Source organism: Coregonus lavaretus (genome assembly GCF_964263955.1).
Source record: "Coregonus lavaretus genome assembly, chromosome: 5".
NCBI lineage: Eukaryota > Metazoa > Chordata > Actinopteri > Salmoniformes > Salmonidae > Coregonus > Coregonus lavaretus.
In genome coordinates this window covers 74,616,084-74,640,351 of record NC_139992.1, presented here as the reverse complement: position 1 = coordinate 74,640,351, position 24,268 = coordinate 74,616,084, and the positions used below count along the sequence as shown (strand labels likewise).

Sequence of the window (24,268 nt, the reverse complement as noted above, 5' to 3'; positions counted from 1 at the left end):
ACAGGCGACTAGTGCAAAAAATATATTGTTTTCTGTCTCACCAAGCCCAAATTCAAAATGCACAACTTCAAAGACCATCTCCTCGAATGCTGCTATTTGAGATTATGCTCATTAGTCATTTCCATGTGTATATAAACCTCTGGCTTCTGTGGGATTGTTTCAGGAGCTGCTTTGAACTGATTGATTTAGACTATGGATGGGGGCGCGAGAGAGAGCGAGGGCGGTGGATGACCCAGTTAGCATCAGCGGCCTATCTGTTTGTTTTAGTGACATACATGGCCTGTAATCCCTCAATGGGAGAATCTGTTGCATTTCCTGTGTTGGCTTCAAGTGTTATTCTAACATTGTTATTCACGCTCTGGGCATATTAGATGATTCACTTAATTTGTTTTAGATGTGGGATTTCTAAACCTTGTTCTCACTTGCTATGAATAGCTGATTCAGGAGTTGTGTTATTGTATATTTTGGTATTAGGCCTGTTTACACAGTAGGGGCCTAGGCTACATTTGAGGTCATGATTTCCTCATATGCGATGTTTGGTTGTGAATAATTTATTTTATTGCATCCTAAGTAAAGCTCATTCACTGATGTTATTGATTTGGCTGGTAAGCATTGCGTGGTACACACACACACACACACACACACACACACACACACACACACACACACACACACACACAGGGTTAATGTACTGCTGTTAGTGTGTGAGGGCAGCTCAGGACCAGTGGTTGTGATTGGTGATGTTTCTGTGTGCTGCTGCTGAGTGCTTATTAATGACCCTCTAGTCTGGATGATGAGTCATACCACTCACACTCTCTCTTCAGTGTTGTCTCCAGGGCTGTTTGATGGTGAGGGCCGTAGGCGTCCATTGATTCCGTCTGTTATTTCCTCCTGCCAGGTCGTAATTCAAGGGAGCGATGACATCGCCAGTCGAGCTATAGACCTGCTGAAAGAGATCTACACCAACCTCGGACCAAAACTACAAGTCAATCAGGTAACCTGGGTGCCCTTCGTCCCGCTAACAATAACAGCTCAATCTGCTATTAGGTCATCCTAAATCATCTAGCCATTTTGAGACAGCCACCTAAATATAAACACTGTAAAAGTTATTGTATTGCCAATCAATGATAGTTGATACAAACCTGAACGGGACAGTCTGTGTGATACCTCGGTACAGTAACAATGTTTTCCAATCCATTCCTCTGGAATCACTATTGCACATTATCTGAGGGATGGATTGGAACACTGCAGTTCCAGACAAACCGTATGTCAACCATTAGACATGTATCCCCTTCTACTGAACTCACTCCCCCTCCTGTCCCCCATGCAGGTAGAGATCCACGAGGATTTCATCCAGTCGTGTTTCGACCGTCTGAAGGCGTCGTACGATACGCTGTGTGTCCTGGACGGGGACAAGGACAGCATCAACTGGGCCCGGCAGGAGGCCATCCGCATGGTCCGTGTGCTCACCGTGCTCAAGGAGTACATCAACGAGTGTGACAGCGACTACCATGAGGAAAGGACCATACTGCCCATGTCCAGGTAGGGGAGCACAGAAGCACTGAGTTTAAGCTTGTTGTGCTGACCTTTTTCTTCCCACAAACCACTTCACCCTCACCTGTCTTCTCTCTCTCGCGCCCTCTTATCTGTCCCTCTCAGGGCGTTCCGGGGGAAGCACATCACGTTGACTGTGCGTTTCCCTAACCAGGGCCGTCAGGTGGACGACCTGGACATCTGGTCTCACACCAACGACACCATCGGCTCGGTGCGCCGCGGCATCCTCACACGCATCAAGGCCAACGCCACGCACACCAAGATAGAGCTCTTCATTGGCGGGGATGTCGTCGACCCGGCCGACGACAGAAAGCTGATTGGCCAGCTCAACCTCAAAGATAAAACGGTAAGCGTAATGAGCAGTGTTTTGACGAGCCTCATGTCACAGGTGCCTTCTTTACAGCTTGTTTGTATAGGTCATTTTCTTCTTTGATTATTTATAGGAAATGGTTTGTCTGATGTCTTATATTCTCCCCTATGGTGTCTGTGTGTCTGTAGTTGATCACAGCCAAGCTGACCCAGGTGAGTGCCAATATGCCGTCCAGCCCAGACAGCTCCTCGGACTCTTCCACCGGCTCACCTGGTAACCACGGCAACCACTTCAGCGACGGGCCCAACCCAGAGGTGGAGAGCTGTCTCCCTGGAGTGGTGAGCGACACACACACACACACACACACACACACACACACACACAAACTTCCCCGGAGTGGCGCTTCACCTCTCACCTCATCAGGAAGGGTGCCTAACTCTCTCGGTCCTTGCCTAGAAAACAATTCAAAATGTATGACTGCAGATGAGTAAATGGAACAATGTTAACCCCTTGTCTGTTCGCTCTTCTCTCTGTCTCCAGATCATGTCTCTCCACCTGCGCTACATCTCTTTCCTGTGGCAGGTAGCGGACCTGGGCTGTAGCCTTAACATGCCTCTGCTACGAGATGGAGCCAGGGTACTCATGAAGCTCATGCCTCCAGGTACTCTCACACACACACACTTTATAGGGGCAATCTGTAATTGCTACATACATTTTTAGACCTTAAAATGAATGGTATACCATTCACTGTTGAAGAATATAACTATAAATGCCTCATGTGTATAGTTCAACTGTCATACTCTATCGGAACCCAAAATATAAGGTTGTAATTGTAAAATAAATCCTGTATAGCATCAAAACATGGTTAAAACAAAAAAAGACGTGGGATGTGTAAATGGCCTGTTGATTGTGTTTGTGTAGATAACAGTACCGTGGAGATCCTGCGTGCCGTGTGTCTGGACCATGCCAAGCTGGGAGAGAACAGCCTCAGTCCCACACTGGACTCACGCTTCTTTGGCCCCTCGCCATCACAAGTCCTCTATCTCATAGAGGTGGGTCTCATCGTGTGTGATCACAGCTGATTGACTGTCTCATCATTACCATACCGGGTGGTGTACGCTTTGCTCTCTGTTGACCACTTCCACTGTGTGTGTTTGTACATCTCTCTCCCCCTCCCTTGCTCAGGTGGTGTATGCCCTACTCATGCCAGCCAGCGCCACATTGGGGGAGGACGCCAGTGACTTCCAGTACAACTTCCTGAAGAGTGGTGGGCTGCCTCTTGTACTGAGCATGCTCACGCGGAACAACTTCCTGCCTTCGGCCGACATGGAGACGCGGCGGGGGGCGTACCTCAACGCCCTAAAGATCGGCAAGCTGCTGCTCACTGCTGTGGGGTTCGGACACGTTAAAGCTGTGGCTGAGGCCTGCCAGCCCAACGCTGAGGGGACCATACCAGTCTCACCGGTTAGTTGGTTAGACGCACGCACGCAAGCACACACACTGAGACGCACGCATGCACACACACAGAGACGCGTACACACACACACACACACACAAACGCATGCATGCGAAGTAGAACCAGGATTGTGATGGCCATGTTATTGCTAACATCCTCTCTCCCTTTCTTCAGATCAACCAGGCCACTCATGACCAAGCCCTGGTCCTCCAGAGTGCCCTGCAGAACATCCCCAACCCTGCCTCTGAGTGTATGCTCCGCAACGTAGCTATACGCCTAGCTCAACAGATCTCTGACGAGGTGAGAGGGAGGGAAAGAAACGGGGAGGGAAAAGAGAGATTAAAGAGAAATTAGGAATAAAATAAGTGGGGAGAGAGAAAGAGATGGGGTAGAAGGACAGACTGTATGTAGGCTACTATGTTGATGACTGTAATATCTGCTGTAATTGAACTATTCTCTCCCTCCCTCCTTTTCACTCTCGTCTCCTCCAGAACTTCTTCCAGGCGTCAAAGTACATCCCAGACATCTGTGTGATCCGGGCGGTGCAGAAGATAGTGTGGGCGTCGGGCTGTGGCACCGTACAGCTAGTCTTTAGCTCCAACGAAGAGATCAGCAAGATCTACGAGAAGGTACGTATGGCTGCTTATCCTTTGATCATCAGTCCATTGATTGATTGATCTGCTTTATTTTGGTCTCAGTCTTAGGAGATTGGAGTGTGCAGATACATTGCTGTATAGTGAGCTGTTGTGTAGGCCACTGCACTCATTGATTTTCTTTCTATTAACAGTTCACAATTGTTTGTTGTTAGTGTATTTTCTAACTTGATTAGGCTAGTGTGTATTGTTTAGCCTATACAGTCACAGATCTGGTTTTGTAGTATGTGTTTTTGTGTGTATTGTTCAGTCATGGTTGAGCGTTTAATGTCTGTCATACACTCATTCTGTGTGTGTGTGGTGCTTGCTGAAGTGACTAGTTGGTTGATTGTGTGCACCTGCTTCCTGAAATACAGAGAAGAGGTGTGTGTATATTTGTGTGTGTTATAAACTCAAAGTGGTGTGTGTTCTCCCCCTCTACAGACGAATGCGGGTAAGGAGCCGGACGGGGAGGATGAGCAGGTGTGTTGTGAGGCCCTGGAGGTCATGACCCTGTGTTTCTCCCTGCTGCCCACGGCTCTGGACACACTCAGCAAGGAGAAGGCCTGGCAGACCTTCATCATAGACCTGCTACTGCACTGCCACAGCAAGTATGTACCCCCCGCTGTGTTTCTGTGTAAGGAGACGACCTGTGTGTGTGTGTGCCAGTTTGCCTGTCTATCAGCGTCAGATGTGCACTTGACTGTAAGTCGCTCTGGATAAGAGCGTCTGCTAAATGGCGTCTGCTAAATAATCAAAATGTAAATGAAGATGTTTTAGTGTTTGGCTGGAACAGCAGCCTGCCACTCCTCAAGGGTGGTTGCTGCTGGTGTACCACAATGGTCTCTGTTCTAACTGCTTCTTGTAGTGGACGAGCATGTGGGGTGGCCTGTGTCTATGGTAATAATGGTCCTCTCTGATCTGTCCCCAGGTCAGTTGGTGGATTGATGGATTAGTTTGTCTGTTGTATAATGGTCCTCTCTGATCTGTTTCCAGATCAGTTCGTCAGATGGCCCAGGAGCAGTTCTTCCTCATGGCCACCAGGTGTTGCATGGGCCATCGACCCCTTCTCTTCTTCATCACCCTCCTCTTCACTGTGCTGGGGGTACGTATCAGCACCTCTCTCTTCACTGTGCTGGGGGTACGTATCAGCACCTCTCTCTGTGCTGTGCTGGGGGTACGTATCAGCACCTCTCTCTGTGCTGTGCTGGGGGTACGTATCAGCACCTCTCTCTGTGCTGTGCTGGGGGTACGTATCAGCACCTCTCTCATACATGAGTGCTTTGGGGTTTTACATTACTTTCATTGCAATCATGGCCCTGTTCAGATACATTGAACTTGCACTCTTACTGCCTATCTTCGTTGAACTTATCACTGATCTCCCAAATAAGATCAAAGGTTTTATTATATCATAGCTTTCACCTTTCCAGCCATGAGAGAGCAGTGATCACTTCAAGGAAGGAAGGGAGAAGGTATGCATGTACTGTACCAATTTGTAAGTCGCTCTGGATAAGAGCGTCTGCTAAATGACGTAAATGTAAATGTAATACTGTATAAAGTAGGCAGTGTTAAGAAAGCTGTCAACTGGTTTTCATGGCTTTTCAACAGCTTTTTAAAAACATTCCCTATAAAGTATTCCAACATGGATCTCTTGCTGCTCCAGGTAATACAGTACTAATGTGAATGTACATACTCTCTGTGTGTGTTCCAGAGCACAGCTAAGGAGCGGGCCAAGCATGCTGGGGACTACTTCACCCTGCTCAGGCACCTCCTGAACTACGCCTACAACAGCAACATCAACCTGCCCAACGCAGAGGTGCTGCTCAACAATGAAATCGACTGGCTCAAGAGGATCAGGGTACGACCATGTTTCATCCAGACATTGTGTCATGAATAATGCCCCTGAGGTTTGTGTTGAGTTAATTTCAGATCATGGCTGAGATTCTAGTCCTTGGTCAGACCTTGTGGTGACCGTATTACCGCCACACCGGCGGTCACGAGTCATGAAGGCAGTCACATTCCACTTGACCGTTTAGTCACGGTAATTAGGCTTCTCCAAGCTCTGATGCTGCTGATGGTCATTAGTAGCCTACCAAACTTGCTAACTGCCTGGTAGTCAGCACTCTATTGTCCCTCTAATCACTATGACATCAATGCAAATCTAATCGAAAATCTAATCAAACACTTCATGAGAGCCCATGAGCTCATGTTGCGCAACATTTCTATAGGCTATGCAATTGCGAGAGAAAACAGAGTGATGGCCTCTATTAAAAACAGGAGGATCCCGTCAGCTTTCTATAGGCTTACTATATTTGTTTCTCAACTTTCCTAATATTAAGCACATTGCTTATCTTTACAACTGGAGTATAACCTACCTGGCTGGCATGAAAATGAATCGCGGCAAAAGCGTCCTCCATTTGCTATTTAAGTGCATAGATGACATTAATTTTTTCCCCTGCCCCGGTTTCAAGACCGGTGCATGATAATGGTCCATTTTAAATAAAAACTAATTGCACACATATATTATTTAGTATATGTAAAGACAAGATTAAATCAAGAATAGTCTGATGGTTGACAATATTAGCCTATCACTTGTGAATGATATATTATCACTTGTGAATAATGCCCAGCGTAAGGCAAGAAACAAAGCCTTTTTTCTTTCTTTTTTTTGAATAGTAGTCGCACACCTCATGTAGCCTAGCCCATAGGCCTCTATACAGTATGTTTTGATAAGGTTTGTATCACAACTAAAGTGGCCAAATAACTTCTTAAAATTAAGCACATTAATCTGCTTTACAAGGGGCGTAGAGCCTAACTGGCATACATAAGCAGCGCGTGAGTTTCAAGTCACCATAAAAATGCACCTTTTATAATAAAAGTAATACATGCATAATTGCATTTGCGGTCACTTTTGATAATGGTGTTTTCCCGCTAATGGAACATTCGCACTTATAGCCTACTGCAGTGTGCGCATTGATGCACTTATAATGTGAAGAAATAGCCTAATAGTTTATCACATTTTAAGCTAACTTTCTGATCTGTTGCGTCAGCCTCATTGCGTAAAAAGTGTTTTTGATGCTAGTGGTTGTATTATTTTGGGATCAATCGCAACCCACAACTGTACCAGACTATGTTTGGAATATTTATTTCTCGCACAGAATAGAGTAGGTCAACTTTTGTACTATGGGGGGTAGTAGATTGACATAGGCAAGTGATTTTGTTGTTCGTGAGGTCTACTCATCTTGTTGGCTGACGAAAAGTAAATGTGGACAGTTCTTCCCATTTCTTCAATACATACCTCAGAATTGGATAAGGACGCGCGCAGTTGCGTCCCCGAAGTGTCTGTCTTCACTTGTAGCCTGTGATGGAGAGCAATGTGAGAGGTGCTTCGGAACACGCAGCACTCCAGGAGTAGGGAACTACGGCCGCTGGCCGCAAATGGCATGGATTTTGTTAGGGTGCGTTACGGCCAAACAAAGGAGATGCCGCCGGGAAATTCAAGGCATTATCAAGTGCTTGTCAAATTATAAATGAGAGACTGATGAAGCAAAAAACAAAGCAGAGATCATACCTTTCAAGCAACTTTTTTATAATCATCATTAGTCGCATCATGCAGCCTTACAATGTATAAAAATGGGTGGGGGGGAATGGGTGGGGGGGGGCAAGGGCAAGCAAGCAGTTGTAATTGGAGAAGTCCATGTAGTCCTTCTCTGTTTTGTACTGTTCGGTGCTTAATGAATAGGACCCTGGTTGTGACTACTGTGTGTGTATCCCAGGATGAGGTGAAGAGGACAGGGGAGACGGGCGTGGAGGAAACCATCCTGGAGGGCCACATCGGGGTCACCAAGGAGCTGCTGGCCTTCCAGACATCAGAGAAGAAGTACTACATCGGCTGTGAGAAGGGAGGGGCCAACCTCATCAAGGTAGGCTGGCGTCCATTTTGTATTGAATTTAATATTTTTACTTATTCACCGACATTAGTGGGGCCCGCAGGCCAAACTTGGCCCTCGACAACATTTGATTTGGCCCGCCAGAAGCTTCTAGAATGATCTTATGTGGTAATAAATAAATTTAAAAAAATATTTTTTAGCAGTGACCTTCATATTTGTACGTGGCTGTAATAAATGTGCCGCAAGCAGTAAATGTTACTTTCTTACCCTGTACTAACTCTCGCTCTCTCTCCCCCTACTCCCTCCTCTCTCTCTCCCTCCCCCTCTCTCCAGGAGTTGATAGATGACTTCATTTTCCCAGCATCTAATGTGTACCTGCAGTACATGAAGAGTGGGGAGTTCCCCACGGAGCAGGCCATCCCTGTCTGTAGCAGCCCCGCCTCTATCAACGCAGGCTTCGAGCTGCTTGTGGCGCTGGCTGTGGGCTGTGTCCGGAACCTCAAGCAGATGGTCGACACGCTCACTGACATGTACTACCTAGGTAGGAGCTCTAAGAGGAAAACTACACAGATTTATTTGTTCTCCATTAACTTTCACTGATGAACTTTTGCACCTCAGAAAGCCAGAAATACTATTCCTAACTCTAGTTCTTTATCTCATCATTACATTAGTCTTTCTTCTCGATTTATGTTGGGGCGATCACATCCCTGCAACTCTATGCTTAAATTTAGTGATACAATCTAAAGTGATAAGAACTTACTCACTGGTTTACTTCCCTTTAGGTTGTGAGGCACAGAACCTACCCACCTGTGTTATTGTGTATGGCCGATTGACCCCCCCCCCCCCCCCCCCCCCCCCCAATCTCCCAGGTTGTGAGGCTCTGACAGAGTGGGAGTACCTCCCCCCGGTGGGACCGCGGCCCACTAAAGGCTTTGTGGGACTGAAGAACGCCGGGGCCACCTGCTACATGAACTCAGTCATCCAGCAGCTCTACATGATCCCCCCCATACGCAACGGCATCCTGGCCATTGAGGGCACCGGCACCGACGTGGACGATGACATGTCCGGTGATGAGAAGCAGGAGAACGAGGTAATGCAGGAGAGAGCGGTATCGAGGAACAACTTTGGAATGTAGAATTTTCTGAAAGCAAATACTAGGGTTTAGTCATAGGGGGGTTGTTGCGTTTGTTAGTTAATCCATGTTTCGTTCAAATAAAATGTTATTGGTCACATACAGTGGGGAAAAAGTACTTAGTCAGCCACCAATTGTGCAAGTTCTCCCACTTAAAAAGATGAGAGGCCTGTAATTTTCATCATAGGTACACGTCAACTATGACAGACAAAATGAGGAAAAAAAATCCAGAAAATCACATTGTAGGATTTTTAATGAATTTATTTGCAAATTATGGTGGAAAATAAGTATTTGGTCAATAACAAAAGTTTCTCAATACTTTGTTATATACCCTTTGTTGGCAATGACACAGGTCAAACGTTTTCTGTAAGTCTTCACAAGGTTTTCACACACTGTTGCTAGTATTTTGGCCCATTCCTCCATGCAGATCTCCTCTAGAGCAGTGATGTTTTGGGGCTGTCGCTGGGCAACACGGACTTTCAACTCCCTCCAAAGATTTTCTATGGGGTTGAGATCTGGAGACTGGCTAGGCCACTCCAGGACCTTGAAATGCTTCTTACGAAGCCACTCCTTAGTTGCCCGGGCGGTGTGTTTGGGATCATTGTCATGCTGAAAGACCCAGCCACGTTTCATCTTCAATGCCCTTGCTGATGGAAGGAGGTTTTCACTCAAAATCTCACGATACATGGCCCCATTCATTCTTTCCTTTACACGGATCAGTCGTCCTGGTCCCTTTGCAGAAAAACAGCCCCAAAGCATGATGTTTCCACCCACAAAGCATGATGTTTCCACCCCCTTGCTTCACAGTAGGTATGGTGTTCTTTGGATGCAACTCAGCATTCTTTGTCCTCCAAACACGACGAGTTGAGTTTTTACCAAAAAGTTCTATTTTGGTTTCATTTGACCATATGACATTCTCCCAATCCTCTTCTGGATCATCCAAATGCACTCTAGCAAACTTCAGACGGGCCTGGACATGTACTGGCTTAAGCAGGGGGACACGTCTGGCACTGCAGGATTTGAGTCCCTGGCGGCGTAGTGTGTTACTGATGGTAGGCTTTGTTACTTTGGTCCCAGCTCTCTGCAGGTCATTCACTAGGTCCCCCCGTGTGGTTCTGGGATTTTTGCTCACCGTTCTTGTGATCATTTTGACCCTACGGGGTGAGATCTTGCGTGGAGCCCACAGTTGATTTCTTCAAATCAAGCTGCTTACCTATTGCAGATTCAGTCTTCCCAGCCTGGTGCAGGTCTACCATTTTGTTTCTGGTGTCCTTTGACAGCTCTTTGGTCTTGGCCATAGTGGAGTTTGGCGTGTGACTGTTTGAGGTTGTGGACAGGTGTATTTTATACTGATAACAAGTTCAAACAGGTGCCATTAATACAGGTAACGAGTGGAGGACAGAGGAGCCTCTTAAAGAAGAAGTTACAGGTCTGTGAGAGCCAGAAATGTTGCTTGTTTGTAGGTGACCAAATACTTATTTTCCACCATAATTTGCAAATAAATTCATAAAAAATCCTACAATGTGATTTTCTGGATTTTTTTCCCCTCATTTTGTCTGTCATAGTTGACGTGTACATATGATGAAAATTACAGGCCTCTCTCATCTTTTTAAGTGGGAGAACTTGCACAATTGGTGGCTGACTAAATACTTTTTCCCCCCACTGTACACATATTTAGCAGATGTTATTGCGGGTGTAGTGAAATGCTTGTGTTCCTAGCTCCAACAGTGCAGTAGTATCTAACAGTTCACAACAATATACACAAATCTCAAAGTAAAATAATGGAATTAAGAATATATAAATATTAGGATGAGCAATGTCGGAGTGGCATTGACTAGAATACAGTATATACATATGAAATGAGTAAAACAGTATGTAAACATTAGTAAAGTGATCAGTGATTCCATGTCTATGTACATAGGGCAGCAGCCTCTAATTAACCGGGTGGTAGCGACTAAGTTCAGGGCAGGGTACTGGGTGGAAGCCGGCTATTTAACAGTCTGATGGCCTTCAGATAGAAGCTGTTTTTCAGTCTCTCGGTCCCATCTTTGATGCACCTGTACTGACCTCGCCTTCTGGATGATAGTGGGGTGAACAGGCCGTGGCTCGGGTGGTTGATGTCCTTGATGATCTTTTTGGCCTTCCTGTGACATCGGGTGCTGTAGGTGTCCTGGAGGGCAGGCAGTGTGCCCACGGTGATGCGTTGGGCAGACAGCACCACCCTCTGGAGAGCCCTGCGGTTGGTGGTGGTGCAGTTGCCGTACCAGGCGGTGATACAGCCCGACAGGATGCTATCAATTGTGCATCTGTAAAAGTTTGTGAGGGTTTTAGGTGCCAAGCCGAATTTCTTCAGCCTCCTGAGGTTGAAGAGGCGCTGTTGCGCCTTCTTCACCACACTGTCTGTGTGGGTGGACCATTTCAGATTGTCAGTGATGTGTACTTGAAGCTTTTCACCTTCTCCACTGCGGTCGATGTGGATGGGGGCATGCTCCCTCTGCTGTCTCCTGAAGTCCACGATCAGCTCCTTCGATTTGTTGATGTTGAGGGAGATGTTATTTTCCTGGTACCACTCCGCCAGGGCCCTCACCTCCTCCCTGTGGGCTGTCTCATCGTTGTTGGTAATCAGGCCTACTACTGTTGTCGTCTGCCAATTTGTTTAAGTTGGAAGTGTGCGTGGCCACCCATGACTGCTTGGCCACGCACACTTCCAACTTAATCAACAAGTTGGCAGACGACAACAGTAGTAGGCCTGATTACCAACAACACTGAGCACACACCCTTGTGGGGCTCCTGTGTTGAGGATCAGCGTAGTGGAGGTGTTGTTTCCTACCTTCACCACCTGGGGGCGGCCCGTCAGGAAGTCCAGGACCCAGTGGCACAGGGCGGGGTTCAGACCCAGGGCCTGGAGCTTAATGATGAGCTTGGAGGGTTCTATGGTGTTGAAGGCTGAGCTGTAGTTCCATTGAAAGCTGCAGTTGATACTGTAGTTGTCGTTCATTCATACTTGCCCTAATCAGAAATTAGCTCCTTAGCTGAGACACTTTTATGGCACTGAAGATCTGGGGTGTTGCGGTAACACAGTGTGTGGTTTAAAACATGTTCCATTGTGTGTCCTAATGACCAGGACCCAGCTTAACCCTGTGTGTCCATCTGCCCATACAGAGTAACGTGGACTCGCGGGACGAGGTGTTCAGCTACCACCACCAGTTTGACGACAAGCCGTCGCTCAGTAAGTCGGAGGACAGGAAGGAGTACAACATCGGGGTGCTGCGGCACCTGCAGGTCATCTTTGGCCACCTGGCCTCCTCCAGACTGCAGTACTACATACCGAGAGGCTTCTGGAAACAGTTCAGGTCAGTGGAGGGGGGAGAACCTGGAAGAACCAGATGGTTCAAATACATACCAGTATATTAAAGGCCCAATGCAGCTGTGTTTATCTCAATATCAAATCATTCTGTGGTCCTCTGTAGCTCAGCTGGTAGAGCACGGCGCTTGTAACGCCAATGTAGTGGGTTCGTTCCCCGGGACCACCCATACACAAAAAATTTATGCACGCATGACTGTAAGTCGCTTTGGATAAAAGCGTCTGCTAAATGGCATATTATATTATTATTATTATTATATTATTCTGGGTAACAATTAAGTCCCTTATTGTGATCGTTTTCAATCAAAATGGTCAAAAAGAAACACACACACTATTCAGTGCATTCGGAAAGTATTCAGACCCCTTCACTTTTTCCACATTTTGTTACGCTACAGCCTTGTTCTTAAATTGATTAAATTGTTGTTTTCTCATCAATCTACACACAATACCCCATAATGACAAAGCAAAAACAGGTTTTTAGATTTTTTTTGAATATGTATAAAAAATTGAAATATCACATTTACATAAGTATTCAGACCATTTACTCAGTACTTTGTTGAAGCACCTTTGGCAGCGATTACTGCCTCGAGTCTTCTTGGGTATGACGCTACAAGCTTGGCACACCTGTATTTGGGGAGTTTCTCCCATTCTTCTCTGCAGATCCTCTCAAGCTATGTCAGGTTGGATGGGGAGTGTCGCTGCACAGCTGTTTTCAGGTCTCTCCAGAGATGTTCGATCGGGTTCAAGTCCGGGCTCTGCCTGGGCCACTCAAGGACATTCAGAGACTTGTCCCGAAGCCACTCCTGTGTTGTCTTGGCTTTGTGCTTAGGGTCGTTGTCCTGTTGGAAGGTGAACCTTCGCCCCAGTCTGAGGTCCTGAGCGCTCTGGAGCAGGTTTTCATTAAGGATCTCTCTGTACTTTGCTCCGTTCATCTTTCCCTCGATCCTGACTAGTCTCCCAGTCCCTGCCGCTGGAAAACATCACCACAGCATGATGCTGCCACCACCATGCTTCACCCGTAGGGATGGTGCCAGGTTTCCTCCAGACGTGACACTTGGCATTCAGGCCAAAGACTTTCAATCTTGGTTTCATCAGACCAGAGAATCTGGTTGTCGCGACCGGGAGACCCATGAGGCGGCGCACAATTGGCTCAGCGTCATCCGGGTTAGGGGAGGGTTTGGCCAGCCGGGATGTCCTTGTCCCATCGCGCTCTAGCGACTCCTTGTGGCGGGCCGGGAGCATGCACGCTGACTTCGGTCGCCAGTTGTACGGTGTTTCCTCCGACACATTGTTGCGGCTGGCATCCGGGTTAAGCGAGCAGTGTGTCAAGAAGCAGTGCGGCTTGGCGGGGTCGTGTTTCGGAGGACGCATGGCTCTCGACCTTCGCCTCTCCCGAGTCCATACGGGAGTTGCAGGGATGGAACAAGACTGTAGCTACCAATTTGGATATCACGAAATTGGGGATAAAAAGTGTTAAGTACAGTAAATAAATAATAATAAATCACAACATTCACTTAAAATTAACCTTACACATAACGGTGTTGGGCAATTTGGAAAGCCATAATCAATCAATAATATAATACTTGTAGGTCTAAGGCACTGAAAGGTTTTCATCTTTAGCTCTGAATCTGTGGATACTATGCCATTAGAAAGTTTCAAAATTCATGTAAAACATCACAGCACAATTGAAAAATATATATGGCACATGGGAACCAAACGAGGGTGGTCTACGGTGATAGGTGGGATGGGCCTAGAGTGGCTGAGGGGTGGGATTAAAGAGCTCATGTTCGGTAATGTATTATTGTTATGTGGTTGCTGTATATAAAAGTACAATGAATATGTAAAGTGTGATACTGTATGTAAAATGTATGTATATGTAGCAAAAAAGCTGTAAAAACAAAAATATATTTGTCCTCCGAAGAGGGGGGGGGTGGTGGATTGGTTAATAAAGAAAATAGTTGTTTCTAATTACATCGGTGTGCATCGTGTGATTTTAACCAATTATGAGAAGGCATTTCCTACTAATTGGTTGGTGATGTCGTTAAAAACACTTATCGTCCTATCTTTTTTACTACAAAAACGCAATTTTCACCACATATGTTGATGTTGGGTTGGAGCTGGAGATTATGAATATGAAGTAGAATTTGTTTTTAAATGTCCCTTTTAAATACTTTAAAATACTTGACCTGCACTTGGTTTAGTTTGTCTTGTACAATGGAACCAGTGCTATAGTCCCAAAAGTGCTACTCCACCTTTTCCTCTCACCTTTCTTCCCTCTCTCCCTCCATCCCTTCTAACCTCATCCCCTCCTGTAGGTTATGGGGTGAGCCGGTGAACCTGCGAGAGCAGCACGATGCCCTGGAGTTCTTCAACTCTCTAGTGGACAGTCTGGACGAGGCTCTGAAAGCCCTGGGTCACCCAGCCATGCTCAGTAAGGTGCTGGGGGGATCCTTCGCTGACCAGAAGATCTGCCAGGGGTGCCCACATAGGTAACACACACACACTGCCATAGGAACACATCTAAGATCAGTAATATCTTGGCAAATCATAACCTTTACCATTATGGGGGAGAATGTGAAACTGACTTGAGATCTGGTCTAGGGGCAAAATGGTGTTTACGCACCTCAAGGTAATTGATTTGAAGATGTCCATTTCTACAGAGAGAGAGATTTGTTTGTTGTGGTTTAATATGAGGCTGCTACAGTGTTTAGTCTCTCCATGTTGCCTCCCACCATTTTCAAATGTTCTGGCTTAACATGTTCCAGCATAACATGTCTTTGTCACTATCTACATCACTACCTTATCTGCTTGATTAAAATACAAAATAGTAGCTAGCAAGATTGAGATCAGAGATCATTTCGCAAGTGCACTGTAAAACCAGATAAGTTCTGGCTACTCAAACATTCTGAGGAAATGGATTACGTAAAAAATAAATAAGAAATAGCTGAAGTGAGCAGTACTACCTTCATATGAGTAATACAAATGCATTTTCTTTTATTAAGGTATACTTACATTTAATGCCCCCACAAACCACGCCTCCAATTCTTTCCCGGTGTGCCTTGCTTTTTCGATTTGAATTGTAGAGTTACCACCCATGACTGTATTTGTTAGTGACAGACATTGTTTCATTCGTTCATTTTCAGTCCTATGGCCTTCACCAAGTGAATATTTGCATGAAAATCTGTCGCCAATTGGATGGAAACCTAGCTAGTGAAACCAGACCCTAGTCACTGCTGTTGCCTAGGGTCACGTTTACGAGGCTATACAGTGTTGGTTGTAACTTATGTGGATATTGTGTGTGTGCTACAGGTATGAGTGTGAGGAGTCGTTCACCACTCTGAATGTAGACATCAGGAACCACCAGAACCTGTTGGACTCAATGGAGCAGTATGTCAAAGGAGACCTGCTGGAGGGAGCTAACGCATATCACTGTGAGAAGTGCAACAAGAAGGTGAGAGACAACTCACTTCGGCCTGATTAATCAGATATTATTTATTATGTCTGTTATCAGAAAACAAGAATTTACAGAAAAATAAAGTTATTCTTATCAGATCTTACAATTGAAATTGACCAATAGGCCTTTTTCCTAACTAGCTACATTCCTGTAGGCTTTCCAGGGTTGTAGCGAAAGCCTGCATACCCAGTAGGTCTCCGGGAGGACGGTTAGCTTAGGCCCCCTGACCAGAAGGCTAGTAGCAGTAATGTGTTGGTCCTCTCCCGCCTCCCTCCAGGTGGACACAGTGAAGCGGCTGTTGATCAAGAAGCTTCCCCCAGTGCTGGCCATCCAGCTGAAGAGGTTTGACTACGACTGGGAGAGGGAGTGTGCCATTAAGTTCAACGACTACTTTGAGTTCCCAAGGGAGCTGGACATGGAGCCCTACACGGTAGCCGGGGTGGCCAAGCTGGAGGGGGACGACGTCAACCCAGAGAACCAGGTTAGGGATGGCATGATGATGACACAGATTATTACATTATCGTGTGGAGAAATACGGAATTAATGTATATTTTAATATGTTCATAATGTAGTTGTCGTTCTCATTTCAAATATCTGAAATGTTTGAAATATTTCATGTAAATTTAATTCAGATAGGATCACATTTAGAGGGACAAAATCAGTGTCAGATGTCTTCAGACCTCACTTTGGCGTGAACTGCCCTTTAAACAAACCAATTAAGTGGTTCACTTCAACATCAATTATGGTGTCCTGCCCTCAGGTGATCCAGCAGAACGAGCCCTCTGAACCAGAGCCACCAGGCAGCTCCAAGTACCGCCTAGTGGGGGTGCTGGTCCACTCAGGCCAGGCCAGCGGCGGACACTACTACTCCTACATCACGCAGAGGAACGTGGGTGGGGCAGACGGCGAGCGTAACCGCTGGTACAAGTTTGACGACGGCGACGTGACGGAGTGCAAGATGGACGACGAGGAGGAGATGAAGAACCAGTGCTTTGGAGGGGAGTACATGGGCGAGGTGTTTGACCACATGATGAAGAGGATGTCGTACCGGCGTCAGAAGCGCTGGTGGAACGCCTACATCCTCTTCTACGAGCGGATGGACTCACTGGACAAGGACAGTGAGCTGGTCAAATACATTCAGGAACTGACCATCTCGTCCTCGTCCAACAACAAGCCACCACACCAGGTCAAGATGCCCGGTGTAATCGAGTGCAGCGTGCGCAAGCAGAACGTGCAGTTCATGCACAATCGTATGCAATACAGCCTGGAGTATTTCCAGTTTGTTAAGAAACTTCTGACCTGTAACAGTGTCTATTTAAACCCTCCGCCAGGTAAGTGGAACACACACACACACAGGCTTCAGAATACCTCCTTTTGAGTTTTAGAGCTCTTCTCAGGGCAGGTGTTGATGCTACTCTGAGGCTTTGTTTGTCTCCTTTGTTCTCTCCCGTTATGTCCCCTGCTAATGTGTACAACCCAAGACGTGAGATTGCTATTACTGTGATTTGCCTTTTTCATTTGTGCGCTGTGAATGGCCCAGCCTCTCTCCTTAGTACCAAAACAAGGCTTTTTATCACTGTAATAGCGATATATGACATTTGCTTTTGCTTTAATAGCTGATACTTTCATTCCTTTCAATATTTAAAAAGATGAAAATGATACCCCCTCGTTTTAATCTTACCACTGGTAACACCGTATTGGAGATGTATACAAATTCACCACCCCCTTGGAGAGTTGTATGGAGAGGGAGAGTGTAGGATGGCAGAGCTGAACATAACATTGGCAGACAGTAAACTGCAGGAGTTTCCTCTGCCTTCTGAAGTTAATATGAGCCAATGCATTATTAATGCAGCCAGCCAGGCCACAGTGTACTGCTGTCTGTCTGCTGCACGACAGGCACAGGGAAATGAACCTACTACTGCAGGGTTAGCCATCAGTGTAAAAGCACTTGTTTGGGATTGAATGCTTCAGCTCATCAAGTATGTATGTGGGTGGAGGAGGGAGAGGTGTGTGTGTGTGGAGGTTTGTTAGTATGTGTTTGCACACAAGACACTATAAGAAACAAACGGGCAACTGTTCTCGTCAATGTCCCCAATTTCAGCCTCTCATTTAGGAGTAAGCAGCAAATTGGGTCATACGGCTCTATTTGAACGTGATAAGATTCTTGGATTCGGCTCCAGTGACTGACTCACACCTTAACTTTGAAATTGAAATATCTACGGAATAGTCTCTCGCTGAATATTCTGCAATACCCGCTTAATCCTTCACTAATTTGCGTTTAGAGAAGAAACATTAATTTAGTTTTTTTGTTTTCCTTTGAAATGTTCCATTAGGAACTTTAATGTTCATTTGTGACTGAAGTCTGAAGCTATGTTTATGTTGTGTGGTTGAATCAGGACAAGACCATCTACTGCCTGAGGCGGAGGAGATGGCAATGATTAGTGTTCAGCTGGCTGCTAAGTTCCTCTTCAGCACTGGGTTCCACACCAAGAAAGTAGTGAGGGGGCCCGCCAGTGATTGGTGAGTGCTGTCTCTCACCTTTCAACTTTGACCTGTGTTCAGATGTTGACCTGAGTGAATGATCTTTGTTTTGTTATTCTTTGTGTTCTTATTCATTGCTATCCCCGTCTCATCGGTCTCCCCTTTTTCCTCCCCACTCTTTCTCTCCACTCTCCCTTGCATCATTCTCTCCCTTTCTGAAACTCTCCGATCTTCCTCTATCCCTTTCTCTAACCACATGTGTATCTCTCTCCCTCTCCATCCCCAGGTATGATGCGCTGTGCATCCTGTTGAGACACAGTAAGAATGTACGCTACTGGTTTGCACACAACTTCCTGTTTGCCTACGCCAACCGCTTCTCCGAGTACCTGCTGGAGTGCCCCAGTGCCGAGGTTCGGGGCGCGTTCGCCAAACTCATCGTCTTCATTGCACACTTCTCCCTGCAAGACGGACCCTGCCCCTCCCCCACTGCCTCCCCCGTCGGAGCCTCCACCCAACCACAGGTGAATGGCTGGTTCTCCTAGTCCTAAAACACAAACTATCAGGGTGGTGTTCAGTAGGCAGTGGGATAAATGTTTTGAAACAGAGCAGGTACTACCTGGAATTGTCCAATAAGATATCTAGTTTTCGGCTTCGGTTTTAAAATGTTTCCCCCGTTTCATGCATATTGAGCATTACCCCATACAAAGCACTTTTTCTCTGGTCCTGTGGAATATGTGTTAAACTTCCCCTCTCTCTCTCTCTCCCTCCCCTTTCCCGGTCTGTGTCAGGCATGTGATAACCTGAGTCTCAGTGACCACCTGTTGAGGGCTGTGTTGAACCTGCTCAGGAGAGAGGTGTCAGAGCACGGCCGACACCTGCAGCAGTACTTCAACCTCTTCGTTATGTACGCCAACCTGGGTAAGGAACACACACAGCCTGTCATACACACCTACTCTCTCAACCCCTCGAGGAAATGTATGGATCGCTGGCTATTCATTTCTCTTCTTGCCTTGCTCTTCTTTTCTTCCTTATACCCTCCCTCCCACCCTTCTCCAGGGCTGGCAGAGAAGACCCAATTGTTGAAGCTGAGTGTCCCAGCTACCTTCATGCTGGTGGCTCTAGATGAGGGGCCTGGCCCTCCCATAAAGTACCAGTATGCTGAACTAGGCAAACTGTACACCGTGGTCTCCCAACTGGTGCGCTGCTGTGACGTGGCCGCGCGCATGCAGTCCTCCATCAATGGTGAGTTCACACAGAGGTCAGGGGTGAGGGGTTGTGACCTATGATCGACGGACAAAGACGAACCAGTATCAACTGGGTCGTCGTATTCATTGTGTTTCTCTCTCTCCCTCCTCTTTCTCTCTCCCTCTTTCTTTCTCTTGCGCTCTCTCTTCTCTCTCTCCATCCAGGTAACCCCCCGCTCCCTAATCCGTATGGTGATGCCAACCAGACCACCCCGGTGATGCCCCTGCAGCAGCTGGTGGGAGAGATCCTGTTTGTAAGGACCAGCTACGTGAAAAAGATCATTGAGGACTGCAGCAACTCTGAGGAGACGGTCAAGCTGCTGCGCTTCAGCTGCTGGGAAAACCCCCAGTTCTCCTCCACTGTACTATCGGAGCTGCTCTGGCAGGTAAGGGTTAAAACTGGTGAACACACACATGGACACACACACACACACACACACACACACACACACACACACACACTTGTTTTTCTATCCTTGTGGGGACCTACAATTTATTTCCATTCAAAGTCCTATTTTCCCTAAACTTAACGCCTAACCCTAATTCTAACCCTAAACCTAACCCCTTAGCTTAAAATAGCCTTTGTCCTCGTGGGGACGTGGGATGTCCTTGTTTTACTATCCTTGTGGGGACTTTTGGGGATTTCAGGTCCCCACGAGGACAGAAGAACAAGACCACACACACACACTAGACAGGTTATACAGATTATAACTAATTAGACATTTTAGGGGGTAGATCAGCTTTAATATTGCAGATAGATTGTGGCTTCTATCAATGTAAGTGTTTGCATCACTTCCAATCCCTCATCTTTTTTTTGTATATATATATACTCTTTTAAATATAGATTTAAAGTATATTTATCCCTTAACCCTACCTCCGCTCCCCTACTTGGAGTAAACGAATGGACAACAATACTTAGGCTTCTACTTCCAGCTTATACATACTGTATACATTTTACGGACACTACATTTTACATTTAGTTATCTTTTGTTTGTTTTTAGTCCCAGCCTTCAGCTACCCTCAACTTCTCCCATCTATCTCTGAAGACCATCCAGTTTTGATTTCTAGCTGCAATTTTCCCGCTGTGATGTTTCACAAAAGTTCTGAACCTTTCTATTCTCATAGTTTCTACAGATTGTAAATTAAAGATAAACATTTTTGCTAAGGGTATTATTATATTATTGATTGATTTGACTATGACTTTTCAAATAATCCAGCAGTGCTATTTGCAGAGTTAGCTCCAAGTAAATGTTGCAATTTCTTTGCCATTCCTGAATTTGCGACCAAAAACAAGCTACATATGGACAGTACCAAAACAAGTGATCTAATGATTCTCTCTTTGCATCAAAATCTGCAGAGCTGGGATGGTTGTATCCCCCATATACAGTGCATTTGGAAAGTATTCAAACCCCTTGACTTTTTCCATATTTTGTTACATTACAGCCTTATTCTAAAATGTATTAAATAAAAAATTATTTTACACACAATACCACATAATGACAAAGCAAAAACAGGTTTTTTTAAAATGTGTGCACATTTATTGAAAATAAAAAACAGAAATACCTTATTTACATAAGTATTCAGACCCTTTGCTATGAGACTCGAAATTGAGCTCAGCTGCATCTTGTTTCCATTGATCATCCTTGATGTTTCTACAACTTGATTGGAGTCCACATTTGGTAAATACAATTGATTGGACATGATTTGTAAAGGCACACACCTGTCTATATAAGGTCCCACAGTTGACAGTGCATGTCAGAGCAAAAACCAAGCATGAGGTCGAAGGAATTGTCCGTAGAGCTCCGAGACAGGATTGTGTTGAGGCACAGATCTGGGGAAGGGTACCAAAAACTTTCTGCGGCATTGAAGGTCCCCAAGAACACAGTGGCCTCCATCAATCTTAAATAGAATACGTTTGGAACCACAAAGACTCTTCCTAGAGCCGGCCGCCCAGCCAAACTGAGCAATCTGGGGAGAAGGGCCTTGGTCAGGGAGGTGACCAGGAACCCGATGGTCAGAGCTCCAGAGTTCCTCTGTGGAGATGGGAGAACCTTCCAGAAAGCTAACCATCTCTGCAGCACTCCACCAATCAAGCCTTCATGGTAGAGTGGCCAGACGGAAGCCACGCCTCAGTAAAAGGCACATGACAGCCTGCTTGGAGTTTGCCAAAAGGCACCTAAAGGACTCTTAGACCATGAGAAACAAGATTCTCTGGTCTGATGAAACCAAGATTGAATGCCAAGCGTCACGTCTGGAAGAAACCAGGCACCATCCCTACGGTGAAGTACGGTGGTGGCAGCATCATGCTGTTGGAATGTTTTTCAGCGGCAGGGACTGGGAGACTAGTCAGGATCGAGGGAAAGATGAACGGAGCAAAGTACAGAGAGATCCTTGATGAAAACCTGCTCCAGAGCGCTCAGGACCTCAGACTGGGGCAAAGGTTCACCTTCCAACAGGACAACGACTCTAAGCACAAAGCCAAGACAATGCAGGAGTGGCTTCGGGACAGGTCTCCGGATGTCCTTGAGTGGCCCAGCCAGAGCCCGGACTTGAACCCGATCTAACATCTCTGGAGAGACCTGATAATAGCTGTGCAGCGACTCTCCCCATCCAACCTGACAGAGCTTGAGCGGATCTGCAGAGAAGAATGGGAGAAACTCCCCAAATACAGGTGTGCCAAGCTTGTAGCCTCATACCCAAGAAGACTCAAGGTTGTAATCGCTGCCAAAGGTGCTTCAACAAAGTACTGAGTAAAGCGTCTGAATACTTACGTAAATGTGATATATATATATATATATATGCCTGATCACCGACAATGATGAGACATCCTATAGGGAGGAGGTCAGAGACCTGGCCGTGTGGTGCCAGGATAACAACCTCTCCCTCAACGTGACCAAGACAAAGGAGATGATTGTGGACTACAGGAAAAAAAAGAGGACTGAGCACGCCCCCATTCTCATCGACGGGGCTGTAGTGGAACAGGTTGAGAGCTTCAAGTTCCTTGGTGTCCACATCACCAACGAACTATCATGGTCCAAACACACCAAGACAGTCGTGAAGAGGGCACGACAAAGCCTATTCCCCCTCAGGAGACTGAAAAGATTTGGCATGGGTCCTCAGATCCTCAAAAAATTATACAGCTGCACCATCGAGAGCATCCTGACTGGTTGCATCACCGCCTGGTATGGCAACTGTTCGGCCTCCGACCGCAAGGCACTACAGAGGGTAGTGCGTAAGTCCCAGTACATCACTGGAGCCAAGCTTCCTGCCATCTATACCAGGCGGTGTCAGAGAAAGGCCCTCAAAATTGTCAAAGATTCCAGCCACCCTAGTCATAGACTGTTCTCTCTGCTACCACACGGCAAGCGGTACCAGAGTGCCAAGTCTAGGTCCAAAATACTTCTCAACAGCTTCTACCCCCAAGCCATAAGACTCCTGAACAGCTAATCATGGCTACCCGGACTATTTGCACTGCCACCCACCCCCACCCCCCCACCCCATCTTTTTACGCTGCTGCTACTCTGTTAATTATTTATGCATAGTCACTTTAACTCTACCCACATGTACATATTACTTTAACGACCTCAACTAGCCGGTGCCCCCGCACATTGACTCTGCACCGGTACCCCCCTGTATATATAGCCTCCCTACTGTTATTTTATTTTACTTCTGCTCTTTTTTTCTCAACACTTTTTTGTTGTTTTATTTTACTTTTTTATTTCAAATAAATGCACTGTTGGTTAAGGGCTGTAAGTAAGCATTTCACTGTAATGTCTGCACCTGTTGTATTCGGCGCATGTGGCCAATAAAATTTTATTTGATATTGCAGTTTGTAATTTTTATAAATTTCCAAAAATGTATAAAAGCCTGTTTTTTTTCTTTGTCATTTATGGGGTATTGTGTGTAGATTGATGAGGAACTGTTGGTGTTTAATGCAGGGCCAACAAACAAGTTCCTTACCTTTTCCACTTTCCTCCATTTTTGCGGTAATGCTGCAATCCGTTGGTTGCAACTTTGGATAGAGCAGACATTTCCATATATTTTTGTTAACTGCATGTGTGACAACTCCACCAGTCCTATTTATGATATAATTTACTAAGATTATACCGTACAAAAAATAAAAATGGTATATTTGAGTTTAACCATAATATTTGTTCTAATATTTGTTCTGTTTTTTTTTTCTGGTGGATTAAACTGAAATTGCAACCAGCTTTCTATGGCTTGTCTTAAAAATAACAATATTTTGGAGATTTCATTTTCAAATAACCGTAAGTGAGAGGTTGTAATCTGAATTAAGGGAAAAAAGGCAATTCTTGAACACAGGGTGACCCATTCTTACTAATCTGCTAGAGAACCAGTTTGTATTTAAGTATAGTTTTTGTATGACTGAAGCCTTTAGTGAGAGGTCCAATGCTTAATATTTAATCATTTCTGCCCTCCGAATTCATATTAATTATATAAATAGGCCCGTTTAATTTTGTCTGGCTTGCTGTTCCAAATAAAGTGGAATATGTTTTTGCTCATTTAATTTAAAAAACAAGTCGTTCGGTGTAGGCAGGGCCATAAGTAAATAGGTAAACTGGGATATGACTAAATAATTAATCAGTGATTTTTCCACATAGACAGGTGTTGTCCTTTCCATGGTAGAAAAATCGTATCTAATTTGGCAAACTTTCTATTAAAATGTATTGTAGTGAGATCATTTCTTTCTTTCGGGATATGAATACAGAGTATGTCCACTTAACTGTCGG

General features: G+C 45.6%; 1 protein-coding gene across 11 annotated transcripts in view; it reads left to right on the top strand.

Moving 5' to 3' along the window:
• Positions 1-24,268, top strand: part of usp9 (ubiquitin specific peptidase 9) — a 110,122-nt gene that overhangs the window by 67,985 nt on the left and 17,869 nt on the right. For all 11 annotated transcript variants that reach the window (XM_084162711.1, XM_084162719.1, XM_084162717.1 and 8 more), the window contains 25 exons: positions 899-994; positions 1,331-1,542; positions 1,660-1,900; positions 2,053-2,202; positions 2,405-2,525; positions 2,786-2,916; positions 3,050-3,328; positions 3,495-3,620; positions 3,812-3,949; positions 4,397-4,563; positions 4,949-5,057; positions 5,664-5,810; positions 7,729-7,875; positions 8,176-8,383; positions 8,712-8,932; positions 12,137-12,327; positions 14,654-14,827; positions 15,648-15,789; positions 16,070-16,273; positions 16,553-17,123; positions 18,189-18,312; positions 18,560-18,794; positions 19,062-19,191; positions 19,330-19,515; positions 19,683-19,903. In XM_084162711.1, the coding sequence (XP_084018837.1) occupies positions 899-994; positions 1,331-1,542; positions 1,660-1,900; positions 2,053-2,202; positions 2,405-2,525; positions 2,786-2,916; positions 3,050-3,328; positions 3,495-3,620; positions 3,812-3,949; positions 4,397-4,563; positions 4,949-5,057; positions 5,664-5,810; positions 7,729-7,875; positions 8,176-8,383; positions 8,712-8,932; positions 12,137-12,327; positions 14,654-14,827; positions 15,648-15,789; positions 16,070-16,273; positions 16,553-17,123; positions 18,189-18,312; positions 18,560-18,794; positions 19,062-19,191; positions 19,330-19,515; positions 19,683-19,903 (4,671 nt within the window). The remainder of the gene's footprint in view (positions 1-898; positions 995-1,330; positions 1,543-1,659; positions 1,901-2,052; positions 2,203-2,404; positions 2,526-2,785; positions 2,917-3,049; positions 3,329-3,494; positions 3,621-3,811; positions 3,950-4,396; positions 4,564-4,948; positions 5,058-5,663; positions 5,811-7,728; positions 7,876-8,175; positions 8,384-8,711; positions 8,933-12,136; positions 12,328-14,653; positions 14,828-15,647; positions 15,790-16,069; positions 16,274-16,552; positions 17,124-18,188; positions 18,313-18,559; positions 18,795-19,061; positions 19,192-19,329; positions 19,516-19,682; positions 19,904-24,268) is intronic.